At 47.9% G+C, this 22,253-nt stretch overlaps 1 protein-coding gene across 50 annotated transcripts in view; it reads left to right on the top strand.

Annotated features, from left to right (window-relative positions):
- Nucleotides 1-21,310, top strand: part of MADD (MAP kinase activating death domain) — a 44,677-nt gene extending 23,367 nt beyond the window's left edge. For 9 of the 50 annotated variants that reach the window (XM_021085194.1, XM_021085188.1, XM_021085195.1 and 6 more), the window contains 11 exons: nt 1,737-1,845; nt 2,691-2,811; nt 2,915-3,020; nt 5,010-5,120; nt 7,351-7,458; nt 15,267-15,431; nt 15,603-15,675; nt 15,789-15,895; nt 17,967-18,036; nt 19,878-19,924; nt 20,256-20,512. In XM_021085194.1, coding sequence (XP_020940853.1) covers nt 1,737-1,845; nt 2,691-2,811; nt 2,915-3,020; nt 5,010-5,120; nt 7,351-7,458; nt 15,267-15,431; nt 15,603-15,675; nt 15,789-15,895; nt 17,967-18,036; nt 19,878-19,924; nt 20,256-20,360 — 1,122 coding nt within the window. In that variant the 3' untranslated portion in view covers nt 20,361-20,512. Of the gene's footprint in view, nt 1-1,736; nt 1,846-2,390; nt 2,454-2,690; nt 2,812-2,914; nt 3,021-5,009; nt 5,121-7,350; nt 7,459-15,266; nt 15,432-15,602; nt 15,676-15,788; nt 15,896-17,773; nt 17,783-17,966; nt 19,925-20,255 lie in introns of those variants that run through there. The other 41 variants (XM_021085201.1, XM_021085203.1, XM_021085207.1 and 38 more) reach the window with 16 other exon arrangements.

Genomic DNA, 22,253 nt, shown 5'->3' with positions numbered 1-22,253 from the left:
CCCAAAAGAAATTTGGAAGGTGAAATTTAAATAAATTATTTAACATGGCGATCATTCCAACCCCCAGGGCCTTCTGTATACGTGTATCTAATAGAGCAAGTGACATCCCAGAATGAAGGTAGGCAATAGGATTGAGTGTCAACAGAGCCACTCAAACCAATGGATCTAAACTCTCCCGGGGTCTAAACAGACCCTTTGAATGAGAGTATTTTAAATCCTTCTAGTGTGCTTCCATTCTAGAAGTTAAGGTAGGTGTCATGGAGTAGCAGTCTTGCAAGAAGCCATTCAGCTCTTTGCTACCTTTCCTGCCACCTTCCTGGGACAAATTCTTACTTGTCTTGTGCTTCTGGGCAAGGGCTCTTTGTATGATTGAATTGCTGAGAGGAGTTACCTAAATTTCTTGGCTTGAAAAGGCTATTTTAGCAAGAAAGAAATTGTATTGATGTGGCTCATTGAACAGAGTACTGGGCCGTAAACCAGGAAGCTGGCATTTGGACACACTAATTAGGTATTGCCTAATAACCTTTGATCAGTTGCTTCTCTGATTATGCTGTTGCATGTGTTGTTTTTATGGGCATGAAAACAACCTCTTTTCCAGCTGAAAGTCTTTTTTAAATGAATAGCAAGTCTAATATTGCAAAAGTGGCAGATAAAGTTAGTGGTATTTCTATGTAGGAAGATATTTCTAAGGGATGGTAGGAGAGAAGAAATTAGCATTTATGGAATACCAGCCGTGTGCCAGGCACTGTTAAGTGCTTTATATGTATTTTCTCATTTAATCCCTGGAATTATCCTATGAAGTAGGTGTGATGACATTCCTTTTGGAGTTCCCTTGTGGTATAGCTGGTTGGATTCCTGGCCCCGGAATTTCTACATACCTTGTGTGTGGCCAAAAAAATCCACAAAAACCTTCGTTTTGCAAGTGAAGAAGATGAGTCTCAGAGAAGCCAAGTTTCGAACCTAAGGATGCACAGCTAGTAAGAGGCAGGGATCTGAACTTTGGTAATTCTGACTTTAAGCCCAGTGTTCTTTTTACTGAGTCATGCTACTATAGAGAATTTGCCTGATTTGGGGGGTGGGGGCGCGCACATCTGAAGCATATTCCTGGGCCAGGGATTGAACCAGCGCCACAGCAGTGACCTGAGCCACAACAGTGACAACACTGGATCCTTAACCTGCTGAGCCACCAGGGAACACCTAAATTATTATTATTATTTTTTTTTTTTTTGTCTTTTTGTCTTTTCTGGGCTCACCCACGGCATATGGAGGTTCCCAGGTCGGAGCTGTAGCTGCCAGCCTACACCAGAGCCACAGCAATGCCATATCCGAGCTGCATCTGCGACCTACACCACAGCTCACGGCAATGCCGGATCCTTAACCCACTGAGCAAGGCCAGAGATCAAACTTGCAACCTCATCGTTCCTAGTTGGATTCATTAGCCACTGAGCCATGATGGGAACGCCTCAATTTTTTTTTTTTTAGGGCAGAGATCTTATTGAGATTAAGTGGTGAAGATAAGTAAAAATGAAAACTTTATTGCATGTTTGGGAGGCAGTAACAGAAAGTACCAGAAGGCAGGATTATCCCATTGACTTCTGATTGAGGCAAGCAGAGGAGCAAAGGCAGGGCAGCTGCAGCATGGCTAATGAGTGACTGGTGTGTGAATCTCTTTAATGAGCTGCGTGGTTTACTTTGCCCCGTTCATTGACAGCTGACCAAAAGCCTCTTTTCTTTAGGGTAAAGCCCACAGCTTGAAGCCAAGTGTAAAGGAGAAGCTGATGGGCAGCCCAGTTCGCTCCTCCGAAGACGTAAGCCAGCGTGTCTATCTCTACGAGGGACTCCTAGGTGAGAAATAGCCTGGAAAGACCCCTTACCCTGGAAGGAAGCTGTACTCAGCTGGGGAAGAGGGGGCACTGAATAAGTAGCTGCTTGGCTTTTTGCTTATTTCAGTGATAATGATAGAGGGCATTTTATTTATTTATTTTCTTTTTAGGGCTTCACCAGCGGCATGTTTAAGTTCCCAAGCTAGGGGTTGAATCGGAGCTACAGCTGCTGACCTACGCCACAGCCACAGCAACGCCAGATCTGAGCCGCATCTGCAACCTACACCACAGTTCGTGGCAAGCCAGATCCTTAACCTGCTGAGCGAGGCCAGGGATCGAACCCAAATCCTCATGGATACTAGTCGGGTTCGTTACTGCTAAGCCACGATGGGAACTCCTTAGAGGGCATTTTTATATCTTAAACAAGTGACTTAATAGGTCTGGAAAAAGCAGTGGGTGAGAACTAGAAGAAACTAGAGTTTGGTATTAATCAATAGCCTCTGTCTTTCTGTCTTCCTTTCTTTTACTTTCCTGCTACCATGGTCCTTCCTCCTCACAAATTGGCAGGAAGGGACAAAGGATCGATGTGGGACCAGTTAGAGGACGCTGCTATGGAGACCTTTTCTATAAGTAACCACCTTTCTTTGTGTTCTGTGTTCATCCCTCCTCCTTGGGAGGGAATGGGCCTCACTTGGAGGCAGCTGGGGCTGGTGGCAGGAATGTTAGATCTGGGGTGGAGAGGCTCGTGTTTCCTGTCCCTAGAAATATGTAATGGCTCCCTTTTATCTGGAATTTACTCTATTTTAGTTTAGCAGCCACATTCTTCATATGTTATATAAACTCCTGAAAAAACTCTATTCTACACAGGCAAAGAGCGTTCTACTTTATGGGACCAAATGCAGTTCTGGGAAGATGCGTTCTTAGATGCTGTGATGTTGGAGAGAGAAGGGATGGGTATGGACCAGGGTCCCCAGGAAATGATAGACAGGTATGAGGCTTAGAAACCCTTGGGAAAATGCAGAGTCAGCCCCTTCCTGGTTAATTCTGTGTTCTCCCACCTGAGGGCTGACTTGTCCTTGTGTCCTCTTCAGGTACCTGTCCCTTGGAGAACATGACCGGAAGCGGCTAGAGGATGATGAGGATCGTTTGCTGGCCACACTCTTGCACAACCTCATCTCCTACATGCTGCTGATGAAGGTAATGTTAATTTTGCTTATTACGCCCAGCTGCTGCTGCTGCTGTTGGAGGGCAAGGCTTGTTTCTCTTGCCTAAATTGTGGGGCATTTGGGAAGCTGTCAGAGTATTCTACAAGGGCTCCTCCTCATTGAAAGTCTGAGACCTCTCTGTAGCTCACACGTGATCCATTTATCTGAAGCTGCCAGGCTATTGTGCTAAAGAATGTTGTAAAGGTGATTGATAATTGCATGCCATTTGTTTATTTTGAATTTTAAATAGATTTCCTTTGCTAAATAGTTTTAGGATGCCTGGAGTACTCTCCACAGAAGGCTTTTTTTTTTTTTTTTTTGTCTTTTTGCTATTTCTTGGGCCACTCCCGTGGCACATGGAGGTTCCCAGGCTAGGGGTTGAATCGGAGCTGTAGCCACCGACCTACGCCAGAGCCACAGCAACGCGGGATCCAGGCCACGTTTGCAACCTACACCACAGCTCACGGCAACGCCGGATCCTTAACGCACTGAGCAAGGCCAGGGATCAAATCCACAACCTCATCATTCCTAGTCAGATTGGTTAACCACTGTGCCATGACAGGAACTCCCCACAGAGTACATTTTTAAAAAATTTTTAAAGAGTTCCCATCGTGGCTCAGCTGGTTAAGGACCTGATGTAGTCTCTGTGAAGATGTGGGTTCGATCCCTGGCCTTACTCAATGGGTTAAGGATCCAGAGTTGTCGCAAGCAGTGGCATAAGTCATAGATGGAGCTTGGATCTGGTGTTGTCATGTCTGTGGTGTAGGCCTCAGCTGCTGCTCTGGTTCTGCCCTAGCCTGGGAACTTCCATATGCCATGAGTGCGGCCCAAGGGGAAAAAAAGAAAATTTTTTTAAAGTAATAGGTTCTGAAACCTGAGAAAGGATGCTTAAAATTCACTTTTCAGCCCTAGTCCTTTATCACATACGTTTTTCCATAGATGTAAAAAGAGCCAGTCATTGAAAAAGTAATGGTAGGTTCTAGTTTGACTTGGTTATACTTGGTTTTTATAGCTGTGGAAGAACTATGTTACCAGATAGAAGAGTTCTGCTTGAAAGGGACTTGGTGGGTAGAAGGAAGTTGTTTTGAGAATGAGCCCCTGGGTTTCTCCTCCTGTGTCTCTAAGTGTAAATGCATTAGTTGATCAAAAGCAGAGAATGCGTTGCAGGCCCTCTTGGTTTGTTTCATTTCCTGTTTAAGGGTCTCTTGAACTTTAGGGTTTTCAGTTAACTGGTTGGGATAGAGTGGTGATCTCTAACCCTAGGAAGGTGTCTTGGCAACAGCCAAGCCTTGGCTGTTGCTCTGAGTTGTTACAATCTAAGAATGGTATGGTACTGGTTAGGGGTAAGGAGGAGGTATCCCCTTGAGTCCCCATCCACTTAAGCCAGAACTGCTCTAAGAGCTACTTTTCGGAGTTCCCGTCGTGGCTCAGTGGTTAACGAATCCGACTAGGAACCAGGAGGTTGTAGGTTCGATCCCTGGCCTTGCTCAGTGGGTTAAGGATCTGGCATTGCTCTGAGCTGTGTGGTGTAGGTCGCAGACACGGCTCGGATCCCGCGTTGCTGTGGCTCTGGCATAGGTCGGTGGCTGCAGCTCCGATTGGACCCCTAGCTTGGGAACCTCCATCTGCCACGGGAGCGGCCCAAGAAATAGCAAAAAGACAAAAAAAAAAAAAAAAAAAAAAAAAAAAGAGCTACTTTTCTACGGAAGCCACCTGGCGACAGAGCCAGGGTTTTTCTTTCCAGACTTTTGGCAGAATACACAGTTAAGTGTTTTCTCTTATTCTCAGTGGTCTGCTTTTTTAGAATTCTACTTCTCAGGGTTCCCTAGTGGTGCAGTGGGTTAAGGATCTGGTGTTATCACTGCTGTGGCTTGGGTTCAGTCCCTGGCCCAGGAACTTCTGCATGCCTGGAGTGCAGCCAAAAAAAAAATTCTGCTTCTCTTAGTAGGAAAGTTATTAAGATCCTGTTTTGGCTTTCCAGGTGAATAAGAATGATATCCGGAAGAAGGTGAGGCGCCTGATGGGAAAGTCCCATATTGGGCTTGTGTACAGCCAGCAAATCAACGAAGTGCTTGACCAGCTGGCAAACTTGGTGAGCACATCTGGGCCATCCCTTAGGCTCCCTTCCATTGCACTCCTCAGCCTCCCGGGAAGGCATGGGCCTTGTGGTTGAACGCAGAGGCTTCCCCACAGTCATTTCTTGGCTATTGTATTTTCAAAATCTCTAGTTCTGAAAATAGGGCTTTGACTCTAGATGAGGCTCTTGCCCTTCTGTTCTGTGATAGGATTCTCTGTACTAAAACCATCTTAGTGCAGCCATTTCACCATTTGTGTGGTCTGTGGACCGCTGTGGATCCCCAAGGTAAATATTGTTTTCATGATGACACTAAAATGTTATTTGCCTTTTTCACCAGATTGACATTTGAACTAATGGGGCAAAAATAATGGTGCCTTGGGAGCTCCAACTGTGGCTCAGCGGAAACTAATCTGACTAGTATCCATGAGGATATGGATTCGGTCCCTAGCCTCGCTCAATGGGTCAGAGATCCAGTGTTGCCGTGAGCTGTGGTGTGGGTCACAGATGCGGCTCAGATCCCATGTTGCTGCAGCTGTGGTGTAGCCTGGCAGCTGCAGCTCCAGTTTGACCCTAGCCTGGGAATTTCCATATGCTGCAGATGTGGCCCTAGAAAGCAAAAAAAAAAAAAAAAAAAAAAAAAAAAAGGCCATGGTGCCTTAGTACAGTGAAGGCAGTGGCACCAAACAATGCTAGTATCCCCACCTCCACACACACTCAGTTAAAAAAAAACAGAAGGCCAGTTTCACTTATGAATGTCCTTGATGAAGCCATTAAAATCATCAGTTTTATTAAATCTGATCATTGATTATAATATTTTTAAAAATTTATTTATTTTTATATGCATCTTTTAAAATATTCTATGTGACAAAATGGGAAATTTACAGAGAGCACTTCTGCTGCAAACCAGAATATGATTGTTTAGAAGAAAAGCAGTTTGTGACAATTTGAGTTGCAAGCTGAACTGGCAACTTTGTTCATGGGACACTATTTTTATTTGAAAGAATGATTAACAAATTATGGTTATTTGGAGTTGAGTATTCAGCAGACTTTTTGAGCTTGAAACTTGCCACTGTTTAAAAACTCCTAATGAGATTTACGATATTAATGAATATGATTTTTTGATATTTGGAAGAGCTGCTTAACTCAGTGAACTAGTATTTTCCAGATGGTGGATGTATAATGTTACAGATTCAACTGTGGGCAAAAAGATCCTCTCAAAGTGTAGAGCAAACAAATGGATTTTAATGTAACAAAGTATAAAATTTCACTGATGTGTTTTCAGATTCCACATTGCAACTAACTTTAAGAAACTGCTACTTCTTAAGGTTCTGGTGTAGTATCAAAGAATATGCATATTTATCTGGAAAACCTAGTAAAATACTCCTCCTGTTTCCAGATACATATCTGTGAAGTAAGATTTTCTTTAATATACTGTATCCAAAGCAACCTATCAAACAGATTAAATATAAAAGCAGATATGAGAATACAGCTTTTTTGTTTACTTTTATTTTTTTCCATTATAGCTGGTTTATAGTGTTCTGTCAGTTTTCTACTGTACAGCATGTTACAGTTAGACATACAGTTAGACTGTTAGTCTTTTTTTCTCACATTATCATGCTCCATCATAAGTGACTAGACATAGTTCCCAGTGCTACACAGCAGGATCTCATTGCCTATCCATTCCAAAATAGACTCCCCATCTATTAACCCCAAGTTCCCAATCCATCCCACTCCCTCCCCCTCCCCCTTGGCAACCACAAGTCTATTCTCCAAGGCCATGATTTTCTTTTCAATACAGCTGTTTTTTATTAAGCCAAACATTAAAGAGATTTGCAAAAATGAAAAATAGCGCTGCTCTTCAGATTTTTTTAGTCTGGGAAATACAGTTATTTTAAAAGTATATGTTATTTATATTACTATATAATGGATTCATTATTAATGAGTTATTAATTCATTTTAAATTAAACATTAAAAATTTTTAATTTTAATTTCTAGTATGGTAAAAATCTATGAATATAACTCACAAAAACATAAGCTCTTGGAGATCATCAATAAAGTTAAAAAACGTATGGGAGTCCTGAGACCCAGCAGTTTGAGAACACGTCCACAGTGGCCAGCGGCCAGCAGGTGGCACTGCTCTAAGGCAGCTGACACGAATGGGATTGAATTGCTGAGTGAGGATTTCTGGCTCAGAGTGCTGTGAGAGGGATGTTTCGACGTCCCTAAAGGATCTCTCTCTCCCCAGAACGGACGTGACCTCTCCATCCGATCCAGTGGCAGCCGGCACATGAAGAAGCAGACCTTTGTGGTACATGCTGGGACAGACACAAATGGAGATATCTTTTTCATGGAGGTAGGTGCTGGTTCATGTTCGGGGCCCAAAGGAACATTTAAAAGTCAAAAGAACTAGAACTGATGCCGGAATATTTTCTCCCACTTACTCATTTTCATGATCCATTTATCATTAAATTTCAGATTCTTGTGCCAGTATATTAATAAATAGAGGATTCCCTATCATTTCTTTTATACGTATCTGTATATTGAATACAAGATATAGTCACATTGTTCCTAAGTGAGAACAGCATAAAAATGGCATATACATTGGCAAGTCTTGCTCTCATTTTTATCCCCTTTCACTCAGTTTCCCATCCACCTCACTCCTTCCTCCTTTAGGTAACCACTTTTATTTATAACCACTTTGTACCCTCTAGTGGGTTGCTATGCAAACTTAATAAAATATGAACATAAGTTCTTTTCTTTTTTTTTTTTTTTTTTGTCTTTTTAGGGCCACACTCGTGGTATATGGAGGTTCAAGGGGTTGAATCAGAGCTGTAGCCACTGGCCTACACCACAGCAATTTAGGATCCAAGCCAAGTCTGCAACCTGTGTTGCCCACGGCAACACCAGATCCTTAATCCACTGAGCGAGGCCAGGGATCGAACCTGTGTCCTCGTGGATGCTAGTCAGATTCGTTTCTGCCGAGCCACATCGGGAACTCCTGAACATAAATTCTTGTCTACTCTTTTACATAAAGGTTGTATATCCTATCCACCAACTTGTACCTTGTGTTTTTCATTAAACATATCCTAGGAGTTCCCGTCGTGGCGCAGTGGTTAACGAATCCGACTAGGAACCATGAGGTTGCGGGTTCGGTCCCTGCCCTTGCTCAGTGGGTTAACGATCCGGCGTTGCCGTGAGCTGTGGTGTAGGTCGCAGACGCGGCTCGGATCCCGCGTTGCTGTGGCTCTGGCGTAGGCCGGTGGCTACAGCTCCGATTCAACCCCTAGCCTGGGAACCTCCATATGCCGCGGGAGCGGCCCAAGAAATAGCAACAACAGCAACAACAATAACAACAGACAAAAAAGACAAGAGACAAAAAAAAAAAAAAAACAAAAAAACAAAAAACCATATCCTAGAGATCTGTAGCAGTACAAAAGGAGCTTTCTCAATCTTTGCACAGCTGTATGGTGTTCCATAGTTTATGTAACCAGTTAGTATATACGTACCCTTGGCTTCCTTCCAGATTTTTGCTGTTGCTAATAGTGTGACTCTGCATGCTGCTCCATTTCATACATGTGCAGGTTTACCTAAGAACTCCTGGAAGTAGGACTGCTGGGTCAAAGGGAAAATGCATTTATAGTTTTGTTGATATATAATTCTAAATTCTCTCTCAACATATAATAGTTTCCTTCCCATATTGCCATTTATTTTGTTGAAGAAATTTGCCCTGTGGAGGATCTTATGTTTTAGACTTTTTGCTGACTGCATCTCCTTAGTGTTAACATGTTTCTCTATCACTTGTATTTCAACAAACTAGTAGTTCAGTGTAAAGGTTTGATCAGTTTCAGATCTGGTACTTTGGCAAGAGTAGGTGGTGCTGTATATTTCCTTTGCCTTAATTTTGGTTGGCTCACCAGAAGGTGATCATGGGTTCAGATGTAGGCAACCTGATCTATTCACTGTAAAGTTTCTTAATAGTTTTCTGGTTTTGCTTATGGCATCTTTTTGCCATGCAGATTTTTTTTACTTTTATGTAGTTGAATTAATCAGTCATTTTTTTTTTTGGTGGCTTTTGAATTTTGAGTCATAGCTGGCGAACTGTTTTTTCCTCCACTATTGTAAAGGAAATTGGCTATATTTTCTTCATTTCTGTGCTTTTTTTTCTTTCAATAACCATTCTTTTATTTATTTATTTTTATTTTATTTTTTTCCATTTTTTTATTACTCAAATGAATTTATCACATCTGTAGTTGTATAATGATCATAACAATCTGATTTCACAGGATTTCCATTCCACAGCCCAAGCACATCCCCCCACCCCCCAAACTGTCTCCTCTGGAGACCATAAGTTTTTCAATGTCTGTGAGTCAGCATCTGTTCTGCAAAGAAGTTCCGTCTGTCCTTTTTTCAGATTCCACATGTCAGTGAAAGCATTTGATGTTGGTGTCTCATTGTATGGCTGACCTCACTTAGCATGATAGTTTCTAGGTCCATCCATGTTGCTAAAAATGCTGGTATTTCGTTCTTTTTGATGGCTGAGTAATATTCCATTGTGTATATGTACCACATCTTCTGGATGCACTCCTCTGTCGATGGACATTTAGGTTGTTTCCATGTCTTGGCTATTGTAAATAGTGCTGCAATGAACACTGGAGTACATGTGTCTCTGCGAGTCGTGGTTTTCTCTGGATAGCTGCCCAGGAGTGGGATTGCTGGATCAAATGGTAGTTCTATGTTTAGTTTTCTGAGGAATCTCCATACTGCTTTCCACAGTGGTTGCACCAAAATAATTTCTGTGTTTTTAATTCTAAAATGAATCTAAGTAATTTTGGGGACCAAATACAACTCCTATCTAAATTAGTGAAATCAGCTAATTTTTACGAGTATTCTGTTGCCTTTGGCTTAGTTGAATTTGATTTTCACATTCACAGTTTTTTGAAGACATGGGTCCATCAAACAACAGGGCAGGGTTTCTTCTCTGAGCCAGAAACATATATGTTTGTTTAACTGAGAAGAAAGTCATTTTACGTGACCTTGAAGTGTTGGAATTTGGCGAGGTGCCCCTCAGGGCTGATGGCTAACTTAGGACATCCCTGCCACAGTACGTCTTTCCAGAGGATCCCTTGAGGTACAGGACTCACTGTCAGTGCTGTGCAGGGAGCCTCCTGTGAAGGCCCTGTAGTGTGGGATGGATCCATCACCTCATAGGTCCCCCCACCTACCCCATACTGCCAAGTGAGGGTACCATGCTCACCCCGTCAGCACCTGGCTACTGTGACGTTATCACATTTAGCCATTCTCAGCACAGCCTGCCAGCTGCATGATCAGTTGGATAGCAGTTTGCAAAGACTTTTTTTTTTTTTTGTCTTTTTCTAGGGCCGCTCCCATGGCATATGGAGGTTCCCAGGCTAGGGGTCTAATCAGAGCTGTAGCCACCAGCCTACGCCAGAGCCACAGCTACTCAGGATCCCAGCCACGTCTGCAACCTACACCACAGCTCATGGCAACGCCAGATCCTTAACCTACTGAACAAGGCCAGAGATCGAACCCACAAGCTCATGGTTCCTAGTTGGATTCATTTCCGCTGTGCCACAACGGGAACTCCTGCAAAGACTTTTAAAAACCATCTTGATTGCCTTTTTCATTGCAAAAGTAAACAGTATATGCTGCCAAAGTTTAATGTAGAAGTAAGTAAAGTAAAAAGTTTTCCTCGGAGTTCCTGTCGTGGCAGTGGAGATGAATCCGACTAGGAACCATGAGGTTGTGGGTTCGATCCCTGGCTTCGCTCAGTGGGTTAAGGATCTGGTGTTGCTGTGAGGCGTGGTGTGTAGGTCCCAGACGAGGCTCAGATCTGGCGTTGCCATGACTCTGGCGTAGGCTGGCAGCTACAGCTCCGATTAGACCCCTAGTCTGGGAACCTCCATATGCCGCGGGTGCAGCCCTAAAAGGACAAGATAAAAAAATAAAAAATAAAAAAAATGCTTACTTGCATGAACATAGCTTACTTATATGGAATTTTGTTTCAGTGTTTATAAAACTGGTATCAGACTACAAGTATCGTTTTTTTTGTTTATTTTTGTTTTGTCTTTTTGCCATTTCTTGAGCTGCTCCTGTGGCATATGGAGGTTCCCAGGCTAGGGGTCCAATCAGAGCTGTAGCTGCTGGCCTATGCCAGAGCCACAGCAACGTGGGATCCGAGCCGCGTCTGCAACCTACACCACAGCTCACGGCAATGCCGGATCCTTAACCCACTGAGCAAGGCCAGGGATTGAACCCGCAACCTCATGGTTCCTAGTCGGATTCGTTAACCACTGAGCCACGACGGGAATTCCAGACTACAAGTATTGTTATGTAATTTGTTTTTTTTCACTTATTGTATTCCAGATATCTCTATACCATCTCCAAATATTATGGAAATATGTCTCTCTTTAAAATTTTTAAATTTTTTTTTTTGTCTTTTTAGGGCGACACTTACAGCATATGGAAGTTTGCAGGCCAGGGTCAAATTATCACCACAGCTGCCAGCCTGCACCACAGCCATAGCAATGCCAGATCCAAGCTGTGTCTGCAGCTATTTACACTTTTGATAGATTTTGCCAAATTGCTATACTGGTTTACACCTCCACCAGCAGCATAGGCGAGTATCACATATTATTTACCATCATCTCTTTAGCCTAGAAATCACGTGTTCTCCTAAATACCCGCCTCTCTCCTTTACGTGATGTTCTTTTTTTTTTTTTTTTTTTTTTGTCTTTTGTTGTTGTTGTTGTTGTTGTTGTTGCTATTTCTTGGGCCGCTCCCGCGGCATATGGAGGTTCCCAGGCTAGGGGCTGTATCGGAGCTGTAGCCACCGGCCTACGCCAGAGCCACAGCAACGCGGGATCCGAGCCGCGTCTGCGACCTACACCACAGCTCACGGCAACGCCGGATCGTTAACCCACTGAGCAAGGGCAGGGACCGAACCCGCAACCTCATGGTTCCTAGTCGGATTCCTTAACCACTGCGCCACGACGGGAACTCCTACGTGATGTTCTTAAAGCGTCAGGGAGGATAGAGTAGTTGTCCCCATTTTCCACATGGAGAGAACCCCAGAGTTCGACTGGAGCTAGAACCTGAGTTTCTAATTCCTGCTTAGCTACTCTGGCTCTTTTCTTCCTAAGGTTTTTGAATCCCAGTAAACTCTTGAGTAGAGATGGAAACTGGTAGTCTGGTGTGTTTCTTACTCATTTACCTAATATTTATGGAGTGCATGTTATAGCCAGGCACTCTGCTGAGTTTGCTGTTTTGGGGGTTACAGTAGTGAATAAGGACATGGTTTCTGTTGCCCTTACAGGGTTGACAAGCCATTGGGGAAGTCAGATAATTAGACATGCAGTGTCATAAAGGGTAATAAGCATTATGAGAGAAGATGTTCAGGAAGCAGGTGTTACACACAGGGCCTGGGAACCATGGATGACCCTCAGAAGTGATCTTTGAGCTTAGACTTGAAGAAGAGTAGGACTTGGAGTTCCCGTCGTGGCTGAGTTGTTAAGGAATCCAACTAGGAACCATGAGGTTGCAGGTTCGATCCCTGGCCTCACCTAATGGGTTAAGGATCTGGTGTTGCCGTGAGCTGTGGTGTAGGTCACAGACTCGGCTCGGATCCAGCATTAGTGTGGCTGTGGCATAGGCTGGCGGCTACAGGTCCTATTGGACCCCTAGCCTGGGAACCTCCATATGCTGCAGGTGTAGCCCTGGAAAAGACAAAAAGAAGAGTAGGACTTAATAGCTGGAGTTGGGGAGGGGAAGAGTGTCCCAGGGGTATTTGGGGTAGAATGAGTGGGACTCGATAATGTAGTTGGAGGGAAAGAAGGAGTCTTGCATCATTTCTCATTTCTGGCTTGGGCAGCTGGGGGAATGGTGATGCCATCTACTCAGACAGGGGACCCAGAAGGAGGATCTGCCCAGAAGGAGGTGGGGAGTTCAGATTTGGACGTGATGAGTTTGAGGTGCAGCCAGTGAGACATCCAGATAGAGGTCAGGAATTATATCTCTTTTTTGTCTTTTTAGGGCCGTACCCACAGCATATAGAGGTTCCCAGGCTAGGGGTCAAATCAGAGCTACAGCTTTGGGCTTACACCACAGCCACGGCAACGTGGGATTCAAGTCGCACCTGTGACCTACACCACAGCTCAGTGCAACACCACTGATCCTTAACCCACTGAGCAAGGCCAAGGATCGAACCCGCATCCTCATGGATACTACTTGGATTCGTTTCCACTGTGCCACAACGGGAACTGCTATATTTCTTATATCTAGTCATGTTGTTGTTATAGCAGCTAACTCTAGGATACTTTCTATGTGCCTGGCTTTATTCTAAGAATTTTATGCACATTAATTTATTTAATCTTCACAATAACTCCATGAAGTCATTACACTCCCCATCTTACATGTGAGGAAATATAGACAAGACTAACTTAAGGTGACGTGGCTAAGCAAGGGGACAGCCAGAATCTAAACCCAGGCAGTCTGATCTTAGACCTGCTCTTAAGCATCATGCTGTAATGGCTCCCACAGTAACTGAAGGTGTATGAACAGGTACGTGTACCTGAGGAAAAATGTTGAGCAAGAAGAGGGTGTGAAGGAGAACTTTGCCTTTTAATTTATATCATCTTATGTTGTATAATTTTTTTTGTAATAAGCATTGTCCATGTGTCATTTGTGTGATTAAATTTCTTATAATGATTTATATTTTTTCCATTATAGCTGATTTACAGTGTTCTGTCAATTTTCTACTATACAGCAAGGTGACCCAGTCACACATACATGTATACATTCTTTTTTCTCACATCATCATGCTCCGTCATATGTGACTAGGTATAGTTCCCAGTGCTACACAGCAGGATCTCATTGCTTATCCATTCCAGAGGCAATAGTTTGCATCTGTTAACCCCAAATTCCCCTTCCCTCCCACTCTCTCCCTTTCCCTCTTGGCAACCACAAGTCTGTTCTTCAAGTCCATGAGTTTCTTTTCTGTGGAAAGGTTCATTTGTGCTGTATATTAGATTCCAGATATAAGTGACTCATACGGTATTTGTCTTTCTCTTTCTGACTTACTTCACTCAGTATGAAAGTCTCTAGTTCCATCCACGTTGCTGCAAATGGCATTATTTTGTTCTTTTTTGTGGCTGAGTAGTATTCCATTATGTATATATAGCACATCTTCTTAATATAATCATCTGTCGATGGACATTTAGGTTGTTTCCATGTCTTGGCTATTATGAATAGTGCTGCAATGAACATGTGGGTGCATGTGCCTTTTTCAAGGAAAGTTTTGTCTGGATATATGCCCCAGAGTGGGATTGCTGTGTCATATGGTAGTTCTGTGTATAGTTTTTTGAGGTACCTCGAAACGGTTTTCCATAGTGGTTGTACCAATTTACATTCCCACCAACAGTGCAGGAAGGTTCCCTTTCTCCACACCCTCTCCAGGATTTGTTATTTGTGGACTCATTAATGATGGCCATTCTGACTGATGTGAGATGGTTTTGATTTGCATTTCTCTAGTAATCAGTGACATTGAGCATTTTTTCATGTGCTCGTTTGGAGAAATGTCTCTTTAGGTCTTTTGCATATTTTTCAGGTGTGTGATTAATTTTTATTTGTTTATTTGGGGTTTGTGCTTGCTTTTTCTTTGTGCAATTAGGTTTTTAAAAGACTTATGCAGAACTAGGGCTGAGCCGGGATTAGAAAATGTGTTGGTTCCTTTTTTTTTTTTTTTCTCCTTGGTTAAGTCTGCCATAATCCCCTGCCTTTGTGCTTGTCAGCAGAGATGATGCTTAAGGCTGTCAGGTGGAGGCAGGAGACATCCTCCCAGGACTTGCAGTCCAGAACACTTAGGCAGTAATAACACATAGACTGAAGCGAAAATGAGCCTTCGTCCTTGCTTAGAAATTCCTTTCAGTGACTCCTGCAGCAAACCTTCTCGTGGGCAGCATGCCCAGCAGTTCAGTGTTGGAGTCTCCACCTAAGGAGGACTGAGCCTAAGGCAGAAACCTGACCTTGGGGATACTCCTGGGACCAATCATCCCATCGTCCCCTGTGGGGAGAGGAGTACAGTGTGGCCTGGCAGGGGAGCTCCTTAGAGACCTGGGCCCCTGCCTGCCCTGTGCGCTTCTCCAGGTGTGTGACGACTGCGTGGTGTTGCGTAGTAACATCGGGACAGTGTACGAGCGCTGGTGGTACGAGAAGCTCATCAACATGACCTACTGTCCTAAGACCAAGGTGCTCTGCTTGTGGCGCAGAAACGGTTCTGAGACCCAGCTCAACAAGTTCTACACCAAGAAGGTACCCGTGAGCTCTGTGTGGGCTGGGGTTCCCACAGGGAAGTGAACACAGAATGCAGTTTTGCCTCTGGCTCTTGCGTGGAACACACAGCGCTGTCTGTGAGACTGTTCTGGAGCAGAGGGTGGGAGCCTGGAGGGCTCGTGTGACGGACGGCTCTCCCCTGTGCCGCAGTGTCGGGAGCTGTACTACTGCGTGAAGGACAGCATGGAGCGCGCTGCCGCCCGACAGCAGAGCATCAAACCGGGTGAGGAGAGAGCGGTCTCCTGAGCGTGCCCACCGTTGGTTTTCATCCGTCCTTCTGGGTGGCGGAGGCCTGCCCACCTCCTGGTTAGCTGATAGCCTCCTCCCTCACCACAGGACCGGAACTAGGTGGCGAGTTCCCTGTGCAGGACATGAAGACTGGCGAGGGCGGCTTGCTACAGGTCACCCTAGAAGGAATCAATCTCAAGTTCATGCACAGCCAGGTAGGTGCAAGTGGCAGCACGAGGCTTCCTAGCCCAGGTCCAGTAAGGCTCAGTGTGCAGGTCCCCAGTGAGCATGAGAGAGAACTCTGTGGCTCCTGAGAGACTGAGCAGCTGGAGCCGAGAGAGCGATGGAGGGGAGGGCGCAGTGACTCTGGCGCCGGCCTGGAGGAGCGGCAGGGAGCCCGTGCGGGAGGGGAGAGAGAGGGCGCCTTGGTGGCCGATAGACTCAGCACAGTGTGAGTGGGAGCGTCTCACTTGGCCCTTCTCCGCACAGTGTCCGCCTTCCCCTGCCCCAGGGCGTGCTTTTGCTCGGTGGTTTCGCTTTGAGAGTCTAGACCGGCTGATCCCCTCGTGCGTTTCTGGGGCGCGTGAAGCTCGTGTGTATGTGTGTGAGTAGCTTGCGTCTGTCCTATCTGGAGTGTGTGTGTTTATTTGCCTTTTTTTCCTGCTGATTCTTCTTCCTCTTTCTTCCTTCCTCTGAGTGTCCCCACCCTGCCCCCTGCTCCACAGCCCCACTCCCCGCTTTTGACTGGGGAGCACTTCAGGATACCTCTTTCCCTCATTGCGATTCCACCTAGGAGCTGACTGTTTTCTCTTGGTCTTCTGACGCAGCGTTCGTTACTTTTTCTCTCAGTGGACAGTCCTTAAGCTAATTCCTTTCTGAGGCCAGCGCATCATCCCAGGTCCGTTCCCAGTCCTGACTCTTCACACAAGTGCCTTCCCTCCCCCTTCCCTGTGGCATCGGTTCCTCTTCTTGAGGCTCTGAGCCAGACCCAAATGTGGGAAGCACCACAGCCCCTGGCCAGGCCGCAGCCACTCAGGGCTGGTGAGCCTCTGGAACCCGAGGCTTCCTCCTGCCCCTCTGCCATTTTAGTTCTCCTTTCAGGAATCCAGCCGGGCCGCTTGGCAGCAGGGGAACAGCTGCCCAGACTTCTGGCAGTCTACTTGCAGCATATCTGTACATCAGTAATATTAGTACATTAAATAGTATACTGGAGTCAGACCCTAAGGTCTGCCCAAAGAGGGGGTTACCTAAGTACTTTGTTGGACCACGAAGGTGCCAGCACTTCTCGGGGAGCAGGCTTCTGACTGCACTTTAGGGCTGTGGCCTCCCCCGATGCTTCACCTTCTGAAGAAATGACCCCCAAATGCCCTCTTTTCCCCTGGTGTACCCCTTTGGACTGACCTAATGGCTAACTGTCACAAGGCATGTACAAGCTGGCCCGTAGTTTAAGGCTTTGCCCCGGAAGAGAGATCGTGTAGAGAGAGGAAGTCACACCCTGACTGATAGCTAGATAATGGCCTTGGGGTCCATCTTCTACCACGTAACAGTCAGCTGGAGTTGAGGAAGGACTGGACCCCAGCGGAGTTCTGCAATGTGGGGTAACAGATGGGAAAAGCGTGGTCTTTGGAGTCAGAGCCCAGCTTCATTATTTGTGGGCAAATAAACTTTCAGATCCTCAGCGTCCTTATCTATAAAACGAGAGTGGTACCATATCCTGTGCCACAGAGTTGTAAGGACCACCTAGTCTCTGTAGAACTCCTAGGAGGTGCTCCTAAGTGCTAGCTGTTATTACCATCACCACATACTTCTGGGGAGACCCTGGATCCTGTTTCAAGGAAGATGCCAACACCTCCCCCCAAGGACAGTCTGAGGGGAGCTTTGCGCCCGTGCCAGCCCTCTGCGCCGGAGGAGGATGCATGGAAGGGTAGAGAGCTGATGGGCTGAGGGGGGCCCCCGGCCAGAGTGTCCTACAAGTGCTGCCCTGGGCAGAGGGTGTGGGCAGGCAGCCCAGGCCAGCAGAGGGGCCTTTGGGTTGGCTTTGACCGTTAAGACTAACGCCTTCCTTTCTCTCCCATGCTTTCTCCTCCGGCCAGGAGCGGAAGGTACATGCCCTTTCTGCTGTCTTCGCTTCTTAGCGCTTTTGAGTTGTGTGTGTGTGGATTCTTCCGTCCTCTCTTTGGGAAGTAGGTTTTCTGTGTGGGGTGGGGCTGTAGCTGGGAGAGCGGGCTTTGTGGGGTGGTGGGGGAGCCTCTGGGCCTTACCCCACCCTCCCTCCCTCTCTTGCAGGTTTTCATAGAGCTGAATCACATTAAAAAGTGCAATACAGTTCGAGGCGTCTTTGTCCTGGAGGAATTTGGTAATTACACTATTTTGCTCTTAGGTCTGGACTCACATGGCAGTAACTCAAACCTCGGAGCTCCAGAGGAGGGACTAGAGACAGAGAAGAAGCGCCTCTGCAGAGAGGTCAGGAGGAGCAGGAGTGATAGGGAAGAAGAGGGGACCCTGAGATGAGAGAAGGGAGGAGAAAGGAAAGCTAGACGGTGGCTGCCAGGGAACGGGCCGCAGAAGAGCAGCGGCTCAGACGCGGGGGTTAGAGCTCAGCCCTGCTACTGAAAAGGCTCCGCAAACCAGTGCCACCTTCCCTCACTTGGCCAGCCAGTGGTCAGAAAGGTCTGGGGCAGAGCAGATGGGCCATTCCCCAGCTCTGCTGGGTTCCTGTCGCCCGCTGCCATCCCTCTAGCAGCCCAGTGCTGCATCCAGCCACCCCCGGGGCCTCTCCGGGTCTGCCTGGCCTCTGTGCTGGAGCAGGGAGTGTGGCGGGGCAGGCAGGCTCACTCTAGGGGGCAGACAAGCCTAGTGGCCTCAGAGGCAGAGGGCAGTGGGAGCTGGAAGCCGGGAGTCAGCCTCCCTCCAGCCCAGCGCTGAGACTGACCAGTGGTGTCTGGGTTCTCACCCTGGGGCTTTGAGTTCCTGCTGTGTTTGTGCTTCATTCTTTTGTGCCCCTCATCGCTGCTATGAAAACCTTCGTTCTCCAGCAGGTAAAGTGACCTCGCCGTGCTGCCTTTCTCCCCAGGCCCCTGCCTCGGGCCCTGCAGTCGGGGGGCGGGCTCCCTGCGCCTAAGCCAGCTGCTCACATCGCCAGTTTGTCTCTTCCCTTCTCTCCCCACCCTCTTCCTTCCCAACCTCCTCCACCCTCGTGCTGGCTCATTGGTTCTGAGTTTTCTCCCATGTGCTCCTTTCTCTCTTCTGCCAGAGAGACGTTTGGGGGAATCTTCCAACTCGGGAGAAGGACCTGGGCTTCTTGCTCTACCTTTGAGGAGTTTATTCCCTGTTAACCCCGGGGCCCTTGGAATTCTACCTCCCAGGGTCCGAAGAAGGTGTGGCCAACTCTCCTACCTCTTCTGGCCCCCAGGGCGATGGCACGCCCCCTGCTCCCAGTCTTGGGCGTGATGATGGCTGAGGCTGGGGGCCCTGATTCCTTCCTCTGGCCAAGCAGAACCCTGCATGGCTGGGGCAGGGGTGACTCTTAGTCCTGCATTCCGGGCTGTGGACATGTGTGTACTTTGCCTGATGCTCCTCGTCACGTCCCTCCCCGGGTGCTGTCCTCGCCTGTCTCTTCTGCTCGGTGTGTCTGCTCCAGAGCCCTCTGACGCTCTCCCTCACACAGGCAGGCCTGGGCCTCTGCTGCCATCAGGGAAGGAAACTCCCAAGTCTGGTGGGTTTAGCATCATGCCACTTCTTCCTCCAGCCGCAGGACCCTCAGTGTAGGGGCTAGGAGTGCAGGGAACGTGTTAAACTTGACCAGAGTCGGGGGCTGGTGATGGGGATGAGTTCCTGGACATCTCAGCAAGGTGAGGCACAGGCTAGAAACAGCGCTCTCCTCCCATCCAAAATCTGGGGACACCCACTGTGATCCATCGGGGCCCTGGACAGTAGCAGCCACCAGGCTAGTGAAAGACTAGCCTGCTCCCATGCTGCGGCTCAAAGGAGTGGGTCGAGTCACAGCCCTGGAGCCTGGAGCCACCGCAGACCACAGAGGTCTGGCTGAGGAGTCTGGGCCAGTGTCCTCTCACCCGGAAGGGGCTGAGGCATAGGGGAAGGGTGGCCCTGGTGCCGGGCGCTGCCGCCTGGGGGAGCATGGCACCACTGCTCTTAGTTTTGAACTTTCTGTTTTGTCTCTTGCCCGTCCGGTTTTAGTTCCTGAAATTAAAGAAGTGGTGAGCCACAAGTACAAGACACCAATGGTGAGTGTGCCTCCCAGCCCCGATGGGCCAGTCTGCCAAGGGCTCCCCAGGGACATTCCGGCAGGCGTGGGGTGGGCCTCTGAGAGCACAGGGCGAGGGGCGATTTGGTGTAGATGCCAGGGGTTCAACTGGAGCTGGAGTCCGTCTGCAGCCTGGGAGAGGTGCACATACTGATCCCCTCACCCGGGCCAGCTCCGCGGCCTCATGTGGGGCTCTTTGCCCGGAGGCCTGAGCCCAGAGTTAGGGCAGGAGTTTCCCACTCAGCAGATCTCCACGTGTGAAGGTGTAGGAATCCCCATGACGTTAACCTGGCTGGTTTTCTCTCCTCCAGGCCCATGAGATCTGCTACTCTGTGCTGTGTCTCTTCTCGTATGTGGCTGCCGTGCGTAGCAGTGAGGAAGACCTCAGAACCCCACCCCGACCTGTCTCCAGCTGATGGCAAGTGGTTAAGGCTGCCACAGCCCAGGGGCTGCGCCTTGCCTCTCACTGTTCCAAGTGCACGGAGCTGCCGTGACTGAGGAGTGGGTGATGCATGTGTGTCCTCTGAAAGCCCCTGCTGCAGCTTAGATGGGTCCCTGTTGTGCGTCCTGGTGTGTCTCTCACAGGGCAGAGCGAGTCTCTTTCACTTTCTCCCTCTCCACCCCCGGAACACCTGCCTCCTGTTCCCTCAGAGCTCAGAAGTATGTGTGTGTTTGTGTATGTGTCTGTTGGGCCAGTGGCTTCTAAGAACTCTTGAGAGTACAGGCTAGTGTGAGCCCGCCAGTACGTGTCCCTGAGACATTTGTGTTGTCTCCTCGTCCTTGGCATTGTAACCCTCCAGGGTTAATGAGAGCTCAGGCTCTCAGTCCTCTGTGATCTGGCACCACTGGGTGCCTGGAGTCACCCTGGGGAGTAGGGAAGCTCAAGGCCTGTCCCTTTAGACATAGGGGCAAGTGGGGAAAGGAAGGGGAGAGTCAAGGGGCAGCAGAGCGAGTGGCAACCTCCCTGCTTCCTTAGGTGTTGCTCAAGCTGGCAGCTACTGCCCATGGGCACAAGCCTGGCCACTGCTACCACAGCCTCCACCACTGCAGTGGGGCCGTGCTGACTGGCCGTTTGCAGAGCAGCAGGTTCCCTGTGGTCTGCCTGGCCTTCGGCAGAAGGAACAGAATGGCTGGGGCTAGGAGAGTCCCGGGGCCCCCCAGCTCCTATGCCCAGTAACCTGGTGGGGTGGGTAAAGGCCAAGCTCAGGAGCCATATCTTTGTCTGCAGGCAGTGTCTCAGGACTGGATGCCAGGAGGGAGAGCCTGGGAGTGGGCAAGAGATTATTGTAAATATTTCAGCTCCGTATTATTTATAGAAAATGTACAGATGTGTGAATGTGAAATAAATGTCCTTAACTCCCCTTGGGCTTTTGGCTGTTGTGCATTAAGTGATGCCTCCTCTCATCCTGGGCTTGAGGAAGGCTGACCCCCTTTGGCCTGAAGGAATCAGGGTGATGAGATCATGCCCATCTGGGCTCCAGCCTGCTGAAGCCCCCTCCTACCCCCACCACCCCTGCTTCCTGCCTCTGTGGCCCAGGGGGCTCCTCCATGCTTCCTGTGCCCCAGAGAGGCTCTGTGGAAGGGGACTTCCTTCCACAGGGCACCTAAGGGCCTGGAGACTGCTGCTGTGTGTGAGTTGGCCACTAGAGGGAGCGGCCAAGCTGGGTTTTGACACCTGAGTAGAATATTTGGTAGCGAAGGAAAAACCAAGGCCTGGGCCCTCAGTACCCCAGGCCCTTAATAGGTGTGGTCTGGAGCCTCCCACAGGGCCTGGAGCATCTTGGGTTGGGTAGAACTCTTGAGAAGCAACTTCAGGACCACCCTTCATGGAATTTTTTTCTATGCCATGGAAATGCCTTGTGGCACTCCTGGGCAGGAAGGACCCTTTTCACTCGGGGCACCTCTGAGAGCTACTAGCTTCCTCCTCCCAAAGGAAACTGGTGATGGGATTTAGGCTCCCCATGAGAGAAGGAAGAGGAAAGTAGGGCCCTGACCCCTGCACCTTCCTAGTTCCCAGTATCTTTGGCTAGACAGGAATGCTCTTCTAGTGCCATATGCACGTGGATGGGCGGTGGGCTTTTGCCCCACTGGAATGCTGGAGCGGTTGATATGCTTCACTCCAAGCCTTGAGGGCACAGAACCACACGAAGATCCAGCACTGCTCCATGTCCAGGCTGTTGTGACCATAGGTAAGAGTCTGGGGTTTCTGGCTCTAGTGCTAATAAATACACTTTCTTCCATCACAGCTCCTCAGCTCCTTCATCTGAAGGCGGGGAGACAGGTTCCTTCTAGTGTTACTGTTTTATGAA

This window comes from Sus scrofa, chromosome 2 (assembly GCF_000003025.6).
Source record: "Sus scrofa isolate TJ Tabasco breed Duroc chromosome 2, Sscrofa11.1, whole genome shotgun sequence".
Lineage (NCBI taxonomy): Eukaryota > Metazoa > Chordata > Mammalia > Artiodactyla > Suidae > Sus > Sus scrofa.
The sequence above is the reverse complement of the archived record's forward strand: the minus strand, read 5'-3'. Positions and strand labels throughout refer to the sequence as shown.